Raw genomic sequence first — 18,247 nt, 5'->3', positions numbered from 1 at the left:
GGTGTGTGTACTCCACACACACACTGACACAGTCATCCGTCTCCATTCGAAGTAACCCCTGCACAAAGAAGCACTTGTCCCGCGATCTGCAATCCTCATTTGTCAGTTGTGCAACTGCAGGACAATCCAACACTTAATAACCTGGTGGCACAGCACTGACCTTCCAGATGACTGTTGATTGAATTAATGGTGACATGTGGAATCCTCCTCATGTGCATTGTAGGTGAAAGGTGTATTTTGTGATGTCACAGGAAATCCTGCATCTGTGCTAATCCTAATCTAATCCTGTATTTACTCGTGCATTTCCTCAAATCGAAATGTGCTCTCCTTTGCAGCCAAAACAGAACTGGAAACACAAGAGAAGGAGCTGGCGGACACTCAGAAGATGTAAGACCTTTTATTTTTGTCTTTTCAACATTTTTCCTGCAGCTTCATCAAAAAAAATAAATGCATCCACCTCTTTTCCACACCTTCCACATGCTTTTTCTGAAACACCAAAGCAGCAATCAGAGTTGTGAATTGAACGTAACACATAGATGACACAATCCATTACAGTTTGAAGTGATATATTCTCACTGCAGCGATGAAATATAATCTCGTTGCTTTGTCAATATTTAGGGCTCCTGGTTTCTTCAGTTGCATGGAGGGTGCAGGCCATCACGCCAGGCCTGCGGTAGACGGGAGGCCCCCCTGTGCGGTGTCTGTGTTGTTTATCTAAGCGGAGCGAGAGTAGACAGCCTTGGCTCCAGGCTTCTGTTACTGCCGGCCAGGAATGTGTTCCTATAGCACACTCCAAACAAAGAGACCCCAACCTGTCGGCTGTATTGATCCACTGCAAACGGCCAACGAATTTAACACTTTAACATGAGTCATCCGCCGAGTTGTTCATATATACTTTTGTTAGATCTGTCTTTGACGGACATCTTTTTCCTTCCCGTCCTTCTCACACATGCAACTGAACCGTATGTGCGTGCATATGTAGACAAACTTACATGGAGGCTTGTAAACATCAGTGAGCAGAGTGACAAAGCCAAGAGTTGTATTGAAGATGCTTAAGAGCTTATTTTAGTCCTGAAAGTTAATCCGTCAGAGAAAAGTGAACGACTTTGCTGCTTTAGTGTGTTCACCGTTCCTCTCTGAAATGCACAGTCACCATTGGTTTGTGTTTTTTAAATATTTCTCTACCATTAAATCTCTGAATAAGCATATTATTCCAAGATTAACTTTCATATTTTGCATATTTGCCCAGCACATTCAGGTTTCACAACAGTCCGTGAAGGTTTCTGTAAGCTCGTGTTGTAACAGTTTGGTCTTGAAGAAATGTTTTTGTTCTCTGTCCTCAGATTCTTGGAGTTGAGCGTGTCATTCTCCGTTAAACCCAAGGCGGGAGAGAAGGAGGTCTCTCCCAACACTTTCTTCTCCGTTTGGCACGAGTTTTCCACTGATTTCAAAGACCATTGGAAGAAACAGAATAAGCTGATGTTACAGGAACGGTAAGAATACATGACATTATGCCCAGTTCAAATACCTTCTTCTTACTGGAAAATTGAACCTATTGTCCGAAAACCAAATCCCGCTGAGATATGAGGGACTTCTCTGTTATTTGTACTGTCTTTGGAAAGGGTCCACCACTCTCTGACCTTTAAAATGTCATTACAGATACACCAATGTTCCCTACATTTTGAATTTTCCCCATGCGTAAGTTCCCGCACCATTAATAACTTGCAGTACATCTCGTGTTCAGCGAAGATCCTATCACATTCATTCAAATTCATGAAGGGAAAAGAGGTTAAATGACCCAAATCCGTGTCCTCACCCCAGTAATGAAAAGAACACATGCAGCATCCAGTTAGCTTCCAGTGGTTTGATGAATATAAAGATACTGTTGCATATGTCAACAAAAAGCAAATTGGTCCATTATGCCAAATGAAGATTGAATTGTGATATGCATTTGCAGGAGAAGCGAAATGTCACAAGCTTTGCTTGTTCAGTAGGGAAGAATCAAAACAATTTGAAAGCATTAACTCTTTGCCCTGTGCCATCGGCAATCATCCCAATTCTCTCTCTGCTAGTTTTCCTTTTAGACTCCCGTGGAGCTATAAATATTCATCCTCACATGCGCTGTGTAGACATGCAAACATGCAGCACTGGCACACCCAGCATTAATGTAAAACACTGGCCTCACTCGATGCCAGCATGCCGATCGTTAGCCTTTTTAAATTACAAATGAGAAGTTATCTCTCACAGGGCAGTAGTAAAATAAGAGCGAGTCAGTTTAAAGGTGAACTGGCGCTTTGACAAACCCAGATCATTGTGTCCACATACCACACGACCATCGTCTGGAGGATCCAAGCTAGAAATGTAATTCTTTTCTATGGTGAAATAGTGGATTTCAGCTATGTGAATAAGATGAATGTGTCTCTTTTGGATGAATGATGGTTATTACTGGTCTGTTTTCAGGGTCAAAATGGCTGAAGAGAGCTTCAAACAGGCCAAGGAGAAGGCCTCCTACAATGTGAAACCCAAACATGCGACTGGAATAGTACGTCCTTCCCCTTCTTTACTTTATTGTCTCCTGTGTGCTTTTATGTCTTTCTTCCCTTGGTGCAAATTGTCTCCTCTCTTAACAGCCTCTGTTCTAGTCTGGGTGTTGAAGAAACAACACCCCTGGCTCTTACAGGAACATATTGAAACCAGTGCCAGCGCCGTAAATAACTCAAGCCTGTTTTTTCTCCCACAGAAAGCAAAGCTGGGTCAGAAGATCTGAAGCAGGAGGATGGAAAATGATCATCAAGCAGCCTATTGCACAAGCACTGTTAGTACAATCTGTCAATGATTCATGAGTCATTTTTACAAATGTATTCGCCTCCAGTATTTGTTTTCAATTGATTAAGACCTGTAGTTTATTGTGAGATGGTTCAAAGTGGATAATATGTTGTTTAAAAGTCCACCCTTTGATAGCACTTCCGTAATGAAATGAAACATCGCTGCGATGATTAAATATAGTCGAGGCATTTGCCGGAAAATGCCAGAAATTTCACACTGCAGTCTGGAATTTGTAGCAGCACTATATCAGAGCTTTCTCAGTATTTTATAAGCCATGTGTAGCCTGTTTTCTGTTTTGTGCAATTTTCCAGCCTGGTTTACGAGGAAGGCATGAACATGTCGTCTTTATATTTTCTTTATTGGTGAAGAGCACAGAATTTTATAATATTTCTACTAGTTGGGGATGGATCATCAGTGCCTTATTGCACAGTGCAGAGGTCAAATGAGTGCTGCAGAACAACGCTTATTTCTGAGACATATCATCTGTAATGAAACGTTACATCTGTTTTACATAGACTGAAACATGATCAGTGTACATTCCTCTATCGTGATAATTATACAGCAATTTCTCTATTGTGGTTTAATATCCATAATGGCTGTGCATACCTAAGTGGTGTGATCTGATACAGACCTACTTATGTTTTATTCAGCTGTCAACTTGCTTTATGTTTTAAGCAACATCCTATGCAGTTAGTCTTTGCCTTTTCCACTTTGTGTGACTGTGTGAACTCCCAAATGCTACTGGAGCAATAGGATGTGACGTGACGTTCATGTGCAATACCAAGAATATGATTTGATTGAATACCCTTGGATATAAAAGTATATTTATTGAATAAAAGAAATAATATCACTTTTTCTGTTGCTGATTGTTTATCATTTGTCCTGCTGTGATATTATTAAGTTGCCATGTAAAGGATGATGTATATGGGTGAGACAAGACCTGCTCACCCTGTCGGGGTTCCATTCCGCGATAACAATTTATATCTTTCTTAAAAATAACTCAACTTAAAAATGATTATCTTTCCGTTTACTGTTTAAAAATAGCGTGTCTCACAGTGAGAGCTGCGTCCATAGCAATGGTTAACTCTGTAGCCTTCTTAAAATTAGCTAACCTAGCTGTTTTTAATCACAATAAAATGAGCTAACCAGGCTAATATAGCTCGCATTGAAATTAGCTAACCTAGCTGTAATTACTCACATTTAAATGAGCTAACCTAGCTGTTTTTACTCACATTAAAATAAGCTAACCTAGCTGTTATTACCCACATTAAAATGAGCTAACCCATCTGTTTTTACTCACATTAAAATGAGCTAACCGAGCTGTTATTACTCACATTTAAATGAGCTAACCTAGCTGTTATTACTCACATTTAAATGAGCTAACCAGGCTGTTATTACTCACATTCAAATGAGCTAAGCTAGCTTTTTTGGTGAAGTAAGACATTATGAACAGGACCGCAGGAATGAGAGCAGCACCTGATTGAGGTTTTCTGTCTTATCACTGTCAGAGTCTGTTGATATTTTCTTTTCCATTCACTGTCTTTGAACTCCGCCATATCCCGTACTGTGTTCCGTTTAATATTTGCTTCATGTGCCGTCTTCAGTTTTATAGATCTCTCTGTTGTAGCGTTCAGTTTTTGCATCTATTAACCTTTACTGCTTTCTCTCTGTTGTGTTCTCTTTTCTTTTTTTCCCTCTGTGAACAAGCCGATGTCAAACTTGCCGGATTACTTTCAGTGGATTGATATGATCACAGTTAGTCCTCCTGATTGTCTGATTAGAGCCACATCCCTAACAACGGTCTGTTCTTCATAACAACGGTCTGTTATCGAGAAATAACAGACCTCGGAATGCCGTAATTAACCAATCTGAATCAAGTATTTAACACAGCCGTGTAATAAGAGTAAATACACTCCAAACACCACTGTTGTTTTATATGAAATAGATTTAATATACTTTCACATACATAATTACACACATACATAAAATATATATATAGTATATATTGCATTGCACCTCCATTACACATGCTGCAGTATGTTTTTCCTACTGGCCAGTATATGTGTGGCAAATGTAAAGTATACAACCAGGAGTGTGTCTAAGAGAGTAAACACCACGGGTCCTTGAAGTTACTTCATCTTGACATCAACTTGTGAATCATTTGGGACATCATAGCGGTAAAGGAAAAGATACAGGAAACAGATACAATACTTATAAACACAGTCAAATCCCTACATGTGAAAACATTGTTGACAAATTGTGTAATAACTGTAGATTCACCTGCAGAGAAATATCATATTACTGAAACTTTGTTTCCACAGTTTCTCTAAGACACTGAATTATAAGCAGTGTCAAAGGAATCAAGTGACAAATGTACAAATGCTCAGGTACCCTTTGAAAACACCGTTTGAAACAACAGGGAGGAAAGATGTGTTTAATGTTGAATATTGGCTTCTTCACTGTCAGTGTCTCTGGCACAGCTGCTTGAATGAGTCTCTTTAGCCAACATGGCTGCTAGTGTCTGATATACTCAGCGTTGAGTCCTTGTTTAATAATACCAGGTCCATGTTCATGTCATTTTATTCTGGGACGAATCATTATTCCTACAACTTGACGCAGAATGGTAAATAGTTCATCTTGAAACCAGTCCTTGTGTGGCAAAGTTTGTCAGATTCTGCGTCATCATTTTATTTTTAAGGACCCCTTACATCCTTCTTCACAGTTTCCCATGACCGCTCACATCCACAGACATACAGCGACACTGTTTGACCCTCTGCACCTTACGGTGTCTGAAAGGCGGCTGCAGGTCTGGGCAGTCCAGCTGCACTGTGAGCTGTGTGATGCGGTGCGGCCTGCAGAAGGAGCAGGACTGGAACGGCTCCTGGGCCTTGTTGTGACTTTTCCTTCCGGAGCCCGAGGCCTGGCCTCGATTCTGGCCCTGACCCGAGCTGGGGCCCATGTGTCGGGGGATGTAGAAGGAGTTACACTGGCCGTAGCAAAAACGGTTGACCACCGTGCGGCTGCGGCAGCCCTCCTCGCTGACTGTCTGGCGGAGGGGTTGGGTTTTGCACCAGTCTCTGCGGAGGTAGCGGCGCTCTGTTACCACCAAGGCCTCCCTGCTGGAGGAGAGCACCTCTGGTTTCTGATGCAGTAGCCGGTGGTGACGCTCTGAGGACAGGTTCCCTTTGGTCTTGTATGGGGACGGGATGGATCCCTGAGGTCGGGACTTTTTGGTCTCAGCCGTGATGCAGAGCACCCCAGCCAGTATGACCGGGATTGTTATTTTCCACAGCATTCTGCGAAAAGAGAGAAACGCATTACTATTCATTACATTTCTACAAGGAAGAGAAGAGAAAAAACATCTGTTTTCACATGAACAGAATCATTGTTATTTACCCCGAGGCCGCTGCGACACACATTCTGACAGTATGTGATGATACATGACAGTCCTACAACTGCTAACATGTTAATATCGCCAATCATGTTTTCAATCCAAGAAAGTGCATTCATGGTTGAACCACCTTCACAGTTCAGCCCTCCAGGCATCATTGAGGAAATGAATCCATCACCAGGGCCTCCATTTGTCAGCAACTCTGTGTCATTACTTCTATTTGCTTTCCTCTCGGCTACGCAACTCTTCCAAAAATAAACAAAGGCCTGCCATCAAAGGATTCACTTAAACACCCATAACGAGAAGGGGAAGTTGATTTTATTGGTCCCGTCGCCGGGTAAAATAATTAGGGCTTTGCTTACTTTAGTCATGAACTATGCCGCAGATATGTAAACAGGCATTAGAGGGGCCCATCTGCATGTTATTAGGGGAAGAGCTGGGGAAACGTACAGTGCCCTTTGGGAGTCCACTCGTCTTCTCTTTGGTGATATATATGGAGCAAAGTGAACTGAGAATGACCCACAGTGTCCATTATCACCATTGTGTCTTCTGTATCATGTTAGCACCACAAAGAGAGTGCTATCTAGAGAAATCACTCCACCTCCATCCAGGATGGAGTATCCGCCCCTGTGCACGCTGTCAGCTTTCGCGCCAGCACATTTTTGACCATCACTCAAGCATCTTTTCAGCAGATGTTGCTCTTGACAAGCGTTGCATGACATCAAGTCAGAGATTCTGACAGAGAACCAAACTGCCTCAAGGCCATTGGCTGCTGCTATTCGCAGACTCTTCTTTGCCGTGCAAATTTCTTATGTTGCCTTTATTCCTTTCCTGGACGTGCAACTCACTCTGACATGGAACAAATGACTTTATCATAATCCACTCTGTTCTCTGACTCCTTTTTTCTGCCCTTGACCCCGAGGTCATGGCAGCTCTGTCCGAAACTGCGCTAACAATCAAGTGCGTATATCAGGATCCAGGCAGCACTAGCTTTAAGCTAGACAGCAGCTGTTTGTCCATCTAGCAGAGATGTAACAGACGCAGTCTATGGGATAGGTTAGGGATGATCTACTGTACTTTTAAACACTTTTGTCTTCAATCTGTGCTTTTCATTTTTGTTTCCTTCATTAAGAGTTCAAACCCCAGGAGGAAGGAAGTATTTTAAATACACTCTGCCAGGAAATCAGGTTTAAATGCGCTACACTTACAATCAACTTAATTGTTGATATTCGGTATTTCCTATCTGAGGACGTCCAGAAAACGAATCCATTTTTAACAGGAGCATCACAAGACATTGAGTGTTGCATGGGTTTTTGCACAACTTAGCTCCTTCAATATCTTAATCAGGGAAGACACTGAATCTCACATCTCTTCTTCCACTGTAAGCACACATTTCTGCATGCACACACAAGCCAGCACACACGCCCACGCACACCCGTCGCAAAGGTTAGAATAACTAAACCAAAGACTCCCGCCGGGTCCTTCCACCACCTACTGCATCAGGGGAGTCGTGACCCCACTCAATCTTCCAGTGATCTACCTTCCATGTCCGACACACTCTCATTTGTCTTCCTCTTCTCTGTCTCACTGTTCCCGCTGACTGTGTTTAAATGCATGAACCTCTGGTCCGGTGGAACAGGCCCTGCTTCTGTGTGCAGCCTCTTGTTCTCTGTTTCCCCTCTTCTCTCGCTTAAAGAGGCACCCTGAGCTACAGTGTGCAAAGCTCCAGGGACTGTTTGAGGGATGACCTGACCGACTGTGTACATACGACATGACGGATGGCCTGTACAGGCAACAGCCGTGCTCTTACTGCACTCCCAAACTCGGCTTAAGTATGATAGTGGCGGCCCTGCCAAGCAGTCCTCATCAATCTCTGCTGTGGGACAAATTGCGGCTTTAGGGTACGGATTCGGGGGCTTTGGGGGGAGTAAAAAGGTGAATGGGTGGGCAGTTAGCGGTTGGGGTTAGGAGATAGAAGGAAAGAGGTTGAAGAGATGCTGGTGTTTGGGATGGATGACCTACAGGGAAACGAAACCAACACCACTCTACTGTATATCACTCCACAAGCTCTGTATTTCCTTCTCTCCCCATCTGTCTCTCTTTGTCACTCTATCTGTCTGTCTCTCCTCCACGCACAGCACTAATCACGGCAGAGTCCCGGAGACGGAAGGAGACTGTGGTTTTGTGCATTAATGCAGCTGAGACCGAAGTGAAACGGACCTCTCTGTCTAGCTACACGCTAATATTGTCCACAAACACAGCTTTATGTTTTACAAGAACCACAAATACTTGGGGGAAGCGCTTCGCTGAACTGTGGCAGACCTTGGTTCCAAAATTCAGACCTCTAATGAAATTACAAATACCAGCGAGACTGCGGAGCGGGGAACAAGGCTTTTTGAAAACAACTATTATAGTCAGTGGGAAATTGTTTTGTTTTGCAGAATGTTATTATAATACCGTGGTCTCCAAACAATGGAGCATGTTTCACATGTCGAAGCATAATTAGCCGTAAAAAAGATATTCATATTTTTCATTTTCAGCTGTTGAACACTTAAAAAAAGAAAAAGGAAACGAGCCTCCTCTCAAGACTTTCAAATTTGTACACACAGATGTACGCCGGCTAAACCCTGCGAAACATCTTCCCAGCATGCCTTCAAAGGCAGGTTAAAACAAACAAAACCTGATGCCTCAATTATCGGTGCGTCAGAAAGTCTCACACACAGACTGGTAAGTGCAGTTAATTACAGTAGAACTGCATTTAATTCACCGTGCAGCTCAAAACCTCAATCACACACACACACACACTGAAACACACACAGGATATAAAGCGAGAGGGAAAGAGAGGTAAATGAAATGTTTTCACTTGCAGCCAATTACACAAAGAGGAACCATGTCATTATCTGCATTTGCGGATTCTGTTTTCCCAAACTGTGCTCGGCTGTTGGCTCATTAACAGTTACCAGGAGGAGGGAGGGAGGGAAGGAGGGGTCCTTTCGGGGGCTTTTCTGTGTAAATGTGTCTAATGCCAACATGGCCAGGAGGCTGCTGAAGGCAGTTTGGGCAGCCATTTGTCACCACAATCCATCTTGATAATGACTAGCAGCCCATATATAATGCTTCCCGAGCTAAGTGCTGGCAAGCATGCGAGGCAACTCCTTCGCCGCAGCAACATTAAGTGCTTTAGTGGAGGATGAGGGGCAATTAGAGATGCTATGATAATACAGCGTTTCTTGTTTCAGATTAGGATGGCACTACTTAGCTGCGGTGATTAACACCACCTTCCATCAGCGCTCAAAGTGGGATTTGTTTGTGTAATTCCTTAACGTACAGTTTTTCCATTTAAGTAAGTTGATAAAACGGCCTGTCTGACGGAATCATATTAATGTTCTCTATCAGCGTATCCAAGATCTTTATTGAGGCTCTATTATTTTTATGAGAGGATTGAGTGGAATATTTTAGCCCAAGACTCTACTTAAGGCTTTACGATTCCTCCAAATTGAAACATTATTGATGTCTGAAGCATCATTTTAGATGTATTTGGTGTTTGAGGAAGTTTAGGATCCCCACTAAAGTTATAAAATAAAGTTCTGTGGGTTTGGACAAAGTTTTGGCTGCATAGCAGCAGTCTGAAAGGCTGGCGCACCAGCAGGCCGCTGCGTGTGAAGGGGATTGAGAGTATTTCTTGTAAGCTACAGTATTCTTAGCAAGGTGATTGTTCTGTTGGTTTAAAAACGCTTGATTTTAGCAGAAAACTTTCCCACAAACTGGCGACAAACCGGCCTTCCTCACATCCGTTTTAATCCGCTTCTTAGCACCTGTTCATGTGTGAACTTCACGTGTTAAGAACACCGTTAAGGCTTCCATCAAACACCAGTTTTACTATCTTTAGAGGCTTACGATGAAGTGTTTTCCATTGCTAAAGAAAGTGTAATGTGTCCGTGCGCTAAATCCTCTTTGACATCAGAGCGGACTGTGCAAGGTGGTGCAGTCACCGCGGCTCTAAGAAGGATCAGAAGGCAAACTCCCCACCATGCACTGCACGCATACTGGAGGAACACACGCACACATGTTCACACACATACACATCAGGATTTACATGACTGCAAACTGAGCACAGAAACATACACACAGAGAAGGAATTACACCTGTATGCATGAAGAGAGAGAGAAAGAATAATGGTTATTTTGTTACCACATTACACTATCACCTCTATTCCCTTTCAAAAGGCCTCTTAATATCATCTATATGCACAGTACAACATCCTGTCATCACTCGCTAATTCTCCCACTCACAGCACTAATTCCCTGAAACCTCCAGCCACTAATTATAGTCATTTAGCAGACACTTTTTATCCACAACACCTTACGCTACCTCCAAGGCATATATTTTTCAATTGGGTGGCCCCAGTGGGAATCAAACCCTCGCTGCTGGCACTGACACTAAATAGCTGTACGACTTCTGCTGGTCGAATTACATGGTTGTTCGCTTAGTCATTCAGAGACTCACTGAGTCACTCGCTCTGATTATCTCCGTCAGGCTCTTACTGCCCACTTTTTGGAAGCGCTGGCGTGGGATATGTCGAGCCAGCACATACTTATCTGCGCTTAAACCAAAACGGTGCACGGTACACATGTAATCACTTTTTCCTCACATCTGCTGCAAAGAAAGTCGGTTTTTAAAGAATTTATAATCATTTTATTCTGAAATTCTGTTTTCAAATTAAGATTTAGCCAATAAAACGGTGTGATTTATATGTTACCTTGCTTTATGAACTCTCTGGAATTGGTGCGAATCGAATTTGGTCTTTGACATTTAAAAACATGCTTAAAAAGTGTGTTTATATAGTTAAAATGTCTCTAAAATAAAGCATTAAAGGGTTAAATAGTTGTTATCAAAGTGAAGCATGAATTGTGGTTTATGTACCTCTCAACACGATGCGAAGCGGCACAGTAACGCGTCGAGGATGCAGTCAAGGGAGGTCGTCCACCTTCAGTGGTCCTTGCGTCCGCTTCCAGGTTCCGGTTTCCATGGCAACATAATCTGTAGTATCCTCAGGCTCCTTGTCCTTGCACCTCTTTTGTTTTTTTTCTCTCCCCCAAACACTGACGCTTCAAAGTCTCGGGCTCGCTGAGTTTTCCATCTTCCCGGAACGGTTCTAACTTTCCCTTCTGTGTCTAACTTTCTCTTTCTTGTCTCTGCCTTTGTAAGTTTAAGAAAGAAGAGTTTCCAGGCTTCAGTCAGAGTGAGTTTGAATCTTTGTGCTGCTGAGACTGTCTGTAATCTGTCTTTGAGAGTGTTTGAGTCACAGTAGAGCCTGCCTCAGTTTGAATCCCCACCACCCCCTTCCCTCCTCAAGACTGGGAGGGTTTATCCGATTGGTCCTGGTCATTGAGTGAATCAAACCAACCTTGTATTTCTCTCACTTAAGGCTGTCTTTGCTTTTGCCTGTCTCTATCGGAGCATTAATGTTTTGCTTTGATATCTTTTATTTTGTAAAGATGACAGCTTCTCTTTTGTCTTCCCTCTTCCTCTAAGTTTAACATTTACATTTCCAGGAAGTGGATGACATTTCACCACCAGCGACAATAAAGGACAAAACTGTGATGTCCTTCAAAAAGCCATCATCCTCTCTTATTTGCACTGTGACCACATCACATCACAACCCATAACCCCCAATACATAAATCATTGTATGCATATACCCAGACACGCTAACAAGAAGCTTTGAAAAATGCCACAGTGCACATTCCTTAATGCACAGAGACAATACTGTTTGTCTGCTTTGTGGCTCTTGCAAACTGACCACTGGGCACAGAGACTTCTGCCATCAAAGGGTCTGAAACATCAACAGATGCTGCGAAACCTCAGACGCTCACGGTCTGAACAATCACCCCTTCAGCACATTCAGGGGATGATGACATTTTTTACATGACAAAACTTCATTTGTCTGCAGAGAAAGTGGGGTGCATGTAGCTGATCTGCACCGGCTGAGGGCAGGGGAAAGGAAATAATTTAACACCATCTAGTGGTGGAAAGGGGGAGTACACTGTTTGTACTACATCCATCATATATACAGTGCCTGCTTATCCTGTTCAGGAGGGGGTAGAGCCTGTTCCAGCTGTCATTAGGCTGATTGCCAGTCAATCACAGGGCTGACACATAGAGACAGACAAAGATAAATACTCACATTCACACCTAGGGGAACCTAGCGAGCATGTTTTTGGACTGTGGGAGGAAGCCGGAGTAACCAGAGGAATGGTGAGAACATACAAACCGGGAATTGAACCAGTAACCTTCGAACTGTGAGGCGACAGCGCTAACCGCTGCACCACCATGCAGCCCATAAGTCCTAAATGTTGAAGTGGATCCTTGTGTGTTCAAAGAGTTAGAAATAATCCAAGCCCAGGCCGTAGTAACAGATAGAGGGCCAACTTTAATAATACAAGTAAGTAAAAGTGTCTTTAAATATGGTATAAAAATAAATGCAGGAGAGAATAACAAAGAATTATGTTCTACATCAGACAGGAGACGGCATTTTTGTCATTTTCGAATCGTGACTTTACAAGTGCAATGAAAACCATATGTGCTAATTATTGTAGTGAAATTAAATAATGCAAAGCAAAATAAGTGCACAATAAATAATCAGAATAATAATAATCAGAATATATATATGTATATATATTGTATATTCATTCTGCACAACACTTCCCATAGCGTGACAAAGTATCTGTGACCTCTGACCTCAGTAAAGCGATGACACTGGTTAGATTTATCAGTTTAAGTTGTTGTTTTAGATTTTTGTTTGTTTGTTTTGTGTTTTTTTCTCTTTTTTCTCTCTGACATCATTTGTTTCAGCTGGAAGTGAGAGATTGGGCTCCGATCCAGCAGTTAGGATGGAAAGAAGAAGGTTTTTTGACATTTTTCATCTCGCCAGTCTGTCAGCATCCTCACAAGTCCAGCAGCGCCTTTTTCGTTCGGAGAATACTGGAAATATATCAGGTACTGTAAGAGGAGAGAGAAGAAGGAGCATCCTCTCCATGGACATGCAACATCCTGTGGACAACATGACGAACAGACGGCCCGGCTCATCGCCCGGCCGAGCCAAGAGCGCATGGACAGACAATGATGACGAAGAGATGAGATGGTCTCCCTCTCCATGTCCCAGAGAGAGAGATGGCATTGATTTTAGCATGATGGCACACGACTGGTCAGCCTCTTGGATGCTAGTGGTTTCACCTGTGCTGAGCGAGGAGACAGGAAGGGGAAACAGAGGTGGGAAAAATAATAAGAGAGAGTGAGAGCATAAATTCAAGAACATGGTGCTGAAATTACTCAAAAAAAAATCATGGTTTGAGCTATAAGTATGACATTTCTTGTAGTATGTATATTCATACAACAGTTAGTTCTGAACAAGCAATCTGATTGGATAAGAGGCATTTCATGAGTACTGATATAGAGTATATAGAGTATCACTGAGACTTTTCACTCTGTGTATCACTCTGCCTCAGCCAGGTGTTCTGAATACTGTTAATTAATATTACAGCAGTTAGTGTATGCCTACAATAATCAAGCTGGTACGTCTGAATCACACAGCAGACTCTTATCTCACTGGTTGATGATAAATTCAAACGAACAGATAAATGTACATGATAAAACCAGCTGATCTGAGGTAACCTGTAGACAGTGCAGGAGAATGTTTGGGTTGCTTGGCAACAAAAGTCCAGTTTCAGTTAAACTGTGGAACTAGTTGAATTGGTGGAGCAAAAAGTAATCCGTTGTTGAGTAATTGAATACAAGTAACTGCGTTACAATTAGTGCACAATTAGGATACAAAAAAGGCAACTGTATTCCGTTACAGTTACAGAAAAAAAAGAGGTAATTAGATTATATTTATTAAAAATGGGGATTACAAGCAGGATTACAATTTTAATTTTAGAATGAAGACGATATAATTCCAAAGCTATTATTGTGTCTATGACATCTGGCGTCTCATTTCTAAACCGTCCATCCGACCGTCCTTCGTAATACCATGCACCTGCGCGCGCACACGTTACGACACTTCACGACACACAAGTCTCACAACGCCACTATCCAGGGACTCGACATCTAATTTAAAGAAACATTTACAGGTAAGACCAACCGCTAACGTTAGCTGCACAGAATTCCAGTTACAAATGTTAGCTAACCTGTCGTCGTCGTCTTCTTCTTCTACTACTAAAAAATAGTCTGTGACTCTGGTGATTGCCGCGGCCGGGATGGTGTGAGTAAAAACACGAGCCCCAGACTGGAATAGGTTCATGGCAGTTTACTTGAAGTTTAAGTGTGAAGTAGTGTGAATAGCATACTTAACAAAGTACATCTAAATGCGCATAATTACCGCTATTAATTTAAACGGATATTTGCGCATTACAAAAGTATTGAAATGTCTCTTCTCTTGTCTTTATTAGCAGATTTAGTATTGAAGTAATCTGTTACTGATGAGTTTTTAAACAGGTAATTAGTAACTGTATTGGAATACATTTTTAAAGTAGTTTCTGCTATTTGCCGCTTGTATAACTGTTGTATAAAAGTAATATCACACTCAAGGTTGTGACGATGTACTGATATTCAGAACATCATCACTCTCTTTCATGTGAAATTGCTTAATGAAAACCTGTGAGGATGCTAAAAAGAGTGACTGGAAGTATCACAACAACATAAAAATGCAATTATCATTTTTATTGGACATTACCTGGAAACAAGAGCCTTCAGAACAAGTTCTTACTTTTCTGTGGGGACAAAAAAGGACACGTTAGGCGCAGTTATTTTACAACGCAGAGGATTAACGGGCCTTAAATATATAAACCAGAATGTGTTAAGATATTGCAAGAGAGATAGACAAGAGCCCAGCAACAACAGAATAAAGCCGAGTTCCCTACTGTCATTTTAAAGCCATTAAAATAGGCAAAACACCCTCGCTGTAATACTTAAAATCTTCTTCACCAGAGTGAGGAGCAGATAGAGAGTAGGTGGTGTAAGACAGCGCAGGTTTTAAGCACATGAATACACCTGTATTATTCTGAATAATTCATCATGTTGTGACAGGCTCGGTGTCTCTGCTAGTCATAATGGTTCCTACATCTCGACAGGAGTCCTGCATCAGCTGCTCCATCATCCACACCTGCAGCATTACCAGACTCTGTTCATGCCGTGTGTTTACTCCCTCTGCTCCTCATTGGTATTGCAGGCATGCAGCTGCCATTTAGTTTGACGTGTTCTTTAGTTTGACCTGGTTTGCACCTTGAAGCAGCTCCACCACCCACACCGCTGTATTCAGGTGCGTTATACCCATTTCAGATACAGCATGTTGTAATAGGAGACATATAGTTGATCCTTTAATAGGTGATATTCGTGTATTAATAAAAATATAATTGTTTGATCAGAGTAAATTTTGAGGACTTCTTTTAAGTGCCAAATCCATGGGGAAAAACATCCAGTCTGCAGCCTAGCTTGGGTTATTTAGGAGTTGGTGCACGTAAATCGCTGTATATACTCAGTGAGCTGGAGGATATGGATCCTGCTCTTGTAGCAGAAGAAAATCACTACATGTTGGTGCAATAGCAGCTTCATTTCCTTTCTTGTTTTGTGCGTGAAACAATAACAAGGAATGGGCCTAAAGTGTGATTTAAGAGACCTTAAAAAACATGAAGGTGGGTGCTGGAGTGGGCAGGTTTCTGCTTCACAATGTCTGAAGCGTAGGTGTATATATAACAGCAAAAAAGGTTGTGAGGATACATTATCTACATGTAAGTCTCTGCATAACTTCTTATATTCAAGTGAGATACTATGCTAATGTACTGATATGTTTGTACCTTCTTCTTGGCCTGTAATAACTCCTGGTAGGCACTGGAGCGGATGAAACGGCTGTACGAATCACTCTTCATCAACTTGTAGATGTGTTCCTGTTGTGGAGGCGCACAATGTGAGAATAATGCGTGTAAGCATCAGGAACAGGAAACACAATACTGCGCTGTAACAGAGCTGTGACTCATACATTTCTTGGAGTGGAGATGTTGCAGGACATAAACCGAAACAGAAATATACCACAGATGAGATTTTGCACCTGTGCGTCCTCAAAGGCGTAGCGTCCAGGGTCTTTGACATTCTGGGTGGTTTTGGCGTAGCTCTTGGAGTCCACGTTGATGGCGCTGGGTGCTCCGGGGGCCAGGAACTCCTGCCAGATCTCCTGAACTCGGGTGGGAACTTCTCTGATGGGGCGCTTCTTTAGTTCTTGGACCGCTAGCCAGAACCTGCAAAAGTAAACAGTAAGATAATGGCCTGTTAATACAGAAGGTCTGGATTACAAAATAAGAGCGGCACAAAAATATATGTAAAACAGATATTATAGTTTCTAGATCATAAATAAGTCAGATGCAGACTTGAACCCTTCAACCTCTAGTCCTCTGACAGTAGTTTGGTAAAAGATTTAACATCATTAATTTTTCAAAATAAGACGTCAAACTAGTGCAGAAATGATTTTTGTAAAACAATGTCGATGTCAACTCGGCTCATGGTTTCTTTATGGCAGATTTACAAAATACATTTTGAATCAGGGTTTAAAATAATAAAGAATTTTCTTCAGCTCACAAATCTGTTCCAAATCTGGTTAACAAAATACCCTCCAAAAACAGTCAGCGTTTCATTTTAAGAGCATCCGCTTCCTTTTAAGCTAAATAAATCAAGGAATTTGTTCCATCATCTTGTCATCAAAGGAGAGAAAAAACTTGTGCAACAGTATGAATTTTAATATCTGCTTTACTAAGTGAAACCTCAGCAAAGAAAACAACTTTTTAAATAGAGACATAAAACTCCGGTCTGGAATTTTAATTTGAAAAACTCCACATTAATAAGGTTAACGTGTCCATGAATGGCAACATGCTTTTTGTCAGTTATACAACTGTTCAATTAGCGCAGAGTTAAAGTGACGCCTAACTGACTGATATCAAATTTTAATTTAATTACAGCGACCGCTTTATCAGCTTGAGGCAGGAACAGCATGTGCATGTACCATCAGAGGGAGCAGAGGAGCCGTCCTGCACTGTGCTTACTTTATTCATATTCAGCTGTTGGCTTCTGCAGTATTCCTGTTACCATGAATAAAGGAATTACCATAATATTCCTGCCCACCTGGGTTATTCCAGCCACAGCTACTGTTGTGCATATTTTAAAAAAGCTGCATCGAGCAGCTAACTCACATTACTCCCAGTTACTTCTTAAACATGGGGAAAGAGTTTTTAACTTGCATGTTGGTGCTGAAATGAAAAGGTACCCATAATCAGGTGAGCATTTGTAGAAACCTCGGGCAACAAAGTGTGATTTAAATCCTCTGCAGTCTCCCACGTGTGCATCCATGTGTGCATATATTTCAAGATGCAACAAATAAAATAGTCACATTGTGGTCAGCCATGTTGTAGCTGAAACATTCTGGTATCCTGTAAGTTAACTGTTTATTTCGGGCTTAAGACTCAGTTTGTGGTTAAGGTCACAATTTGCAAACGAGAGGGTTGGGATGCGGCCGGTAGCGATGAAGGTTAAAGGCACAGTCAATAATCTACGTTTAGTTTTTCCATGTTTTGCTACTTCCTACTTTTACTACAAGACATAGGTATGATCTTTTAACTACATTTATTTGGTTTCTGTGCTCATTAAAATTATACATATTAAACATAAGATCATTTTTATGCTTTTCTATAGACTAAACTACTTTTTACATACTAACATAGAAGTTAAAATGAGCTCTACAACATAAAAATGCTGATTACATGATAAGGGAGCAATGCTTATAATATATTTATTATAATAAAATATCATTGGGCGAGAGTTGGGTACACCCTGGACTGATCGGCTGTCAATCACAGGAGCATGTTTTTGGACTGTGAGAGGAAGCTGGAGTACATGTAGGGGAACCACGCATGCATAGGTTAGGGCCTCCTTGTCCTAACCGGGACTCAAATAGGAACCTTCTAGTTGTGAGGCAACAGCGCTAATGACT

The 18,247-nt window shown here is 41.7% G+C and overlaps 3 protein-coding genes across 5 annotated transcripts in view; 1 reads left to right on the top strand and 2 right to left on the bottom strand.

Annotated features, from left to right (window-relative positions):
• The window catches only part of fmn2a (formin 2a), a 47,042-nt gene extending 43,416 nt beyond the window's left edge, over positions 1-3,626 (top strand). The window contains 4 exon segments of the mRNA XM_069658796.1: positions 336-387; positions 1,344-1,493; positions 2,461-2,542; positions 2,741-3,626. Coding sequence (XP_069514897.1) covers positions 336-387; positions 1,344-1,493; positions 2,461-2,542; positions 2,741-2,767 — 311 coding nt within the window. The 3' untranslated portion in view covers positions 2,768-3,626.
• Positions 3,627-4,806: 1,180 nt separating this feature from the next.
• Positions 4,807-11,497, bottom strand: LOC138588616 (gremlin-2-like). Its single transcript, XM_069658838.1, has 2 exons — positions 11,141-11,497; positions 4,807-6,122 (listed from the first exon to the last, which is right to left on the bottom strand). Exon 2 carries the CDS (start codon positions 6,119-6,121, stop codon positions 5,543-5,545), a length of 579 nt encoding a protein of 192 aa, XP_069514939.1. The 5' UTR covers position 6,122; positions 11,141-11,497; the 3' UTR covers positions 4,807-5,542.
• Positions 11,498-12,629: 1,132 nt separating this feature from the next.
• rgs7a (regulator of G protein signaling 7a) overlaps positions 12,630-18,247 on the bottom strand; it is a 61,349-nt gene continuing 55,731 nt past the window's right edge. For 2 of the 3 annotated variants that reach the window (XM_069658410.1, XM_069658412.1), the window contains 4 exons: positions 16,319-16,505; positions 16,068-16,157; positions 14,948-14,984; positions 12,630-13,452 (listed from right to left, as the gene is read on the bottom strand). In XM_069658410.1, the coding sequence (XP_069514511.1) occupies positions 14,964-14,984; positions 16,068-16,157; positions 16,319-16,505 (298 nt within the window). In that variant the 3' untranslated portion in view covers positions 12,630-13,452; positions 14,948-14,963. Of the gene's footprint in view, positions 13,458-14,947; positions 14,985-16,067; positions 16,158-16,318; positions 16,506-18,247 lie in introns of all 3 variants that reach the window. The other variant, XM_069658411.1, reaches the window with a different exon arrangement.

The sequence above is a fragment of the Semicossyphus pulcher genome, unplaced genomic scaffold, assembly GCF_022749685.1.
Source record: "Semicossyphus pulcher isolate SPU_LCO1_2020_fin unplaced genomic scaffold, fSemPul1.0.p SCAF_12, whole genome shotgun sequence".
NCBI lineage: Eukaryota > Metazoa > Chordata > Actinopteri > Labriformes > Labridae > Semicossyphus > Semicossyphus pulcher.
The sequence above is the reverse complement of the archived record's forward strand: the minus strand, read 5'-3'. Positions and strand labels throughout refer to the sequence as shown.

What these genes read in the sequence shown, in the direction of transcription:
- LOC138588616 (XM_069658838.1), bottom strand. Translation starts at nt 6,121, where the DNA reads ATGCTGTGGAAAATAACAATCCCGGTCATACTGGCTGGGGTGCTCTGC.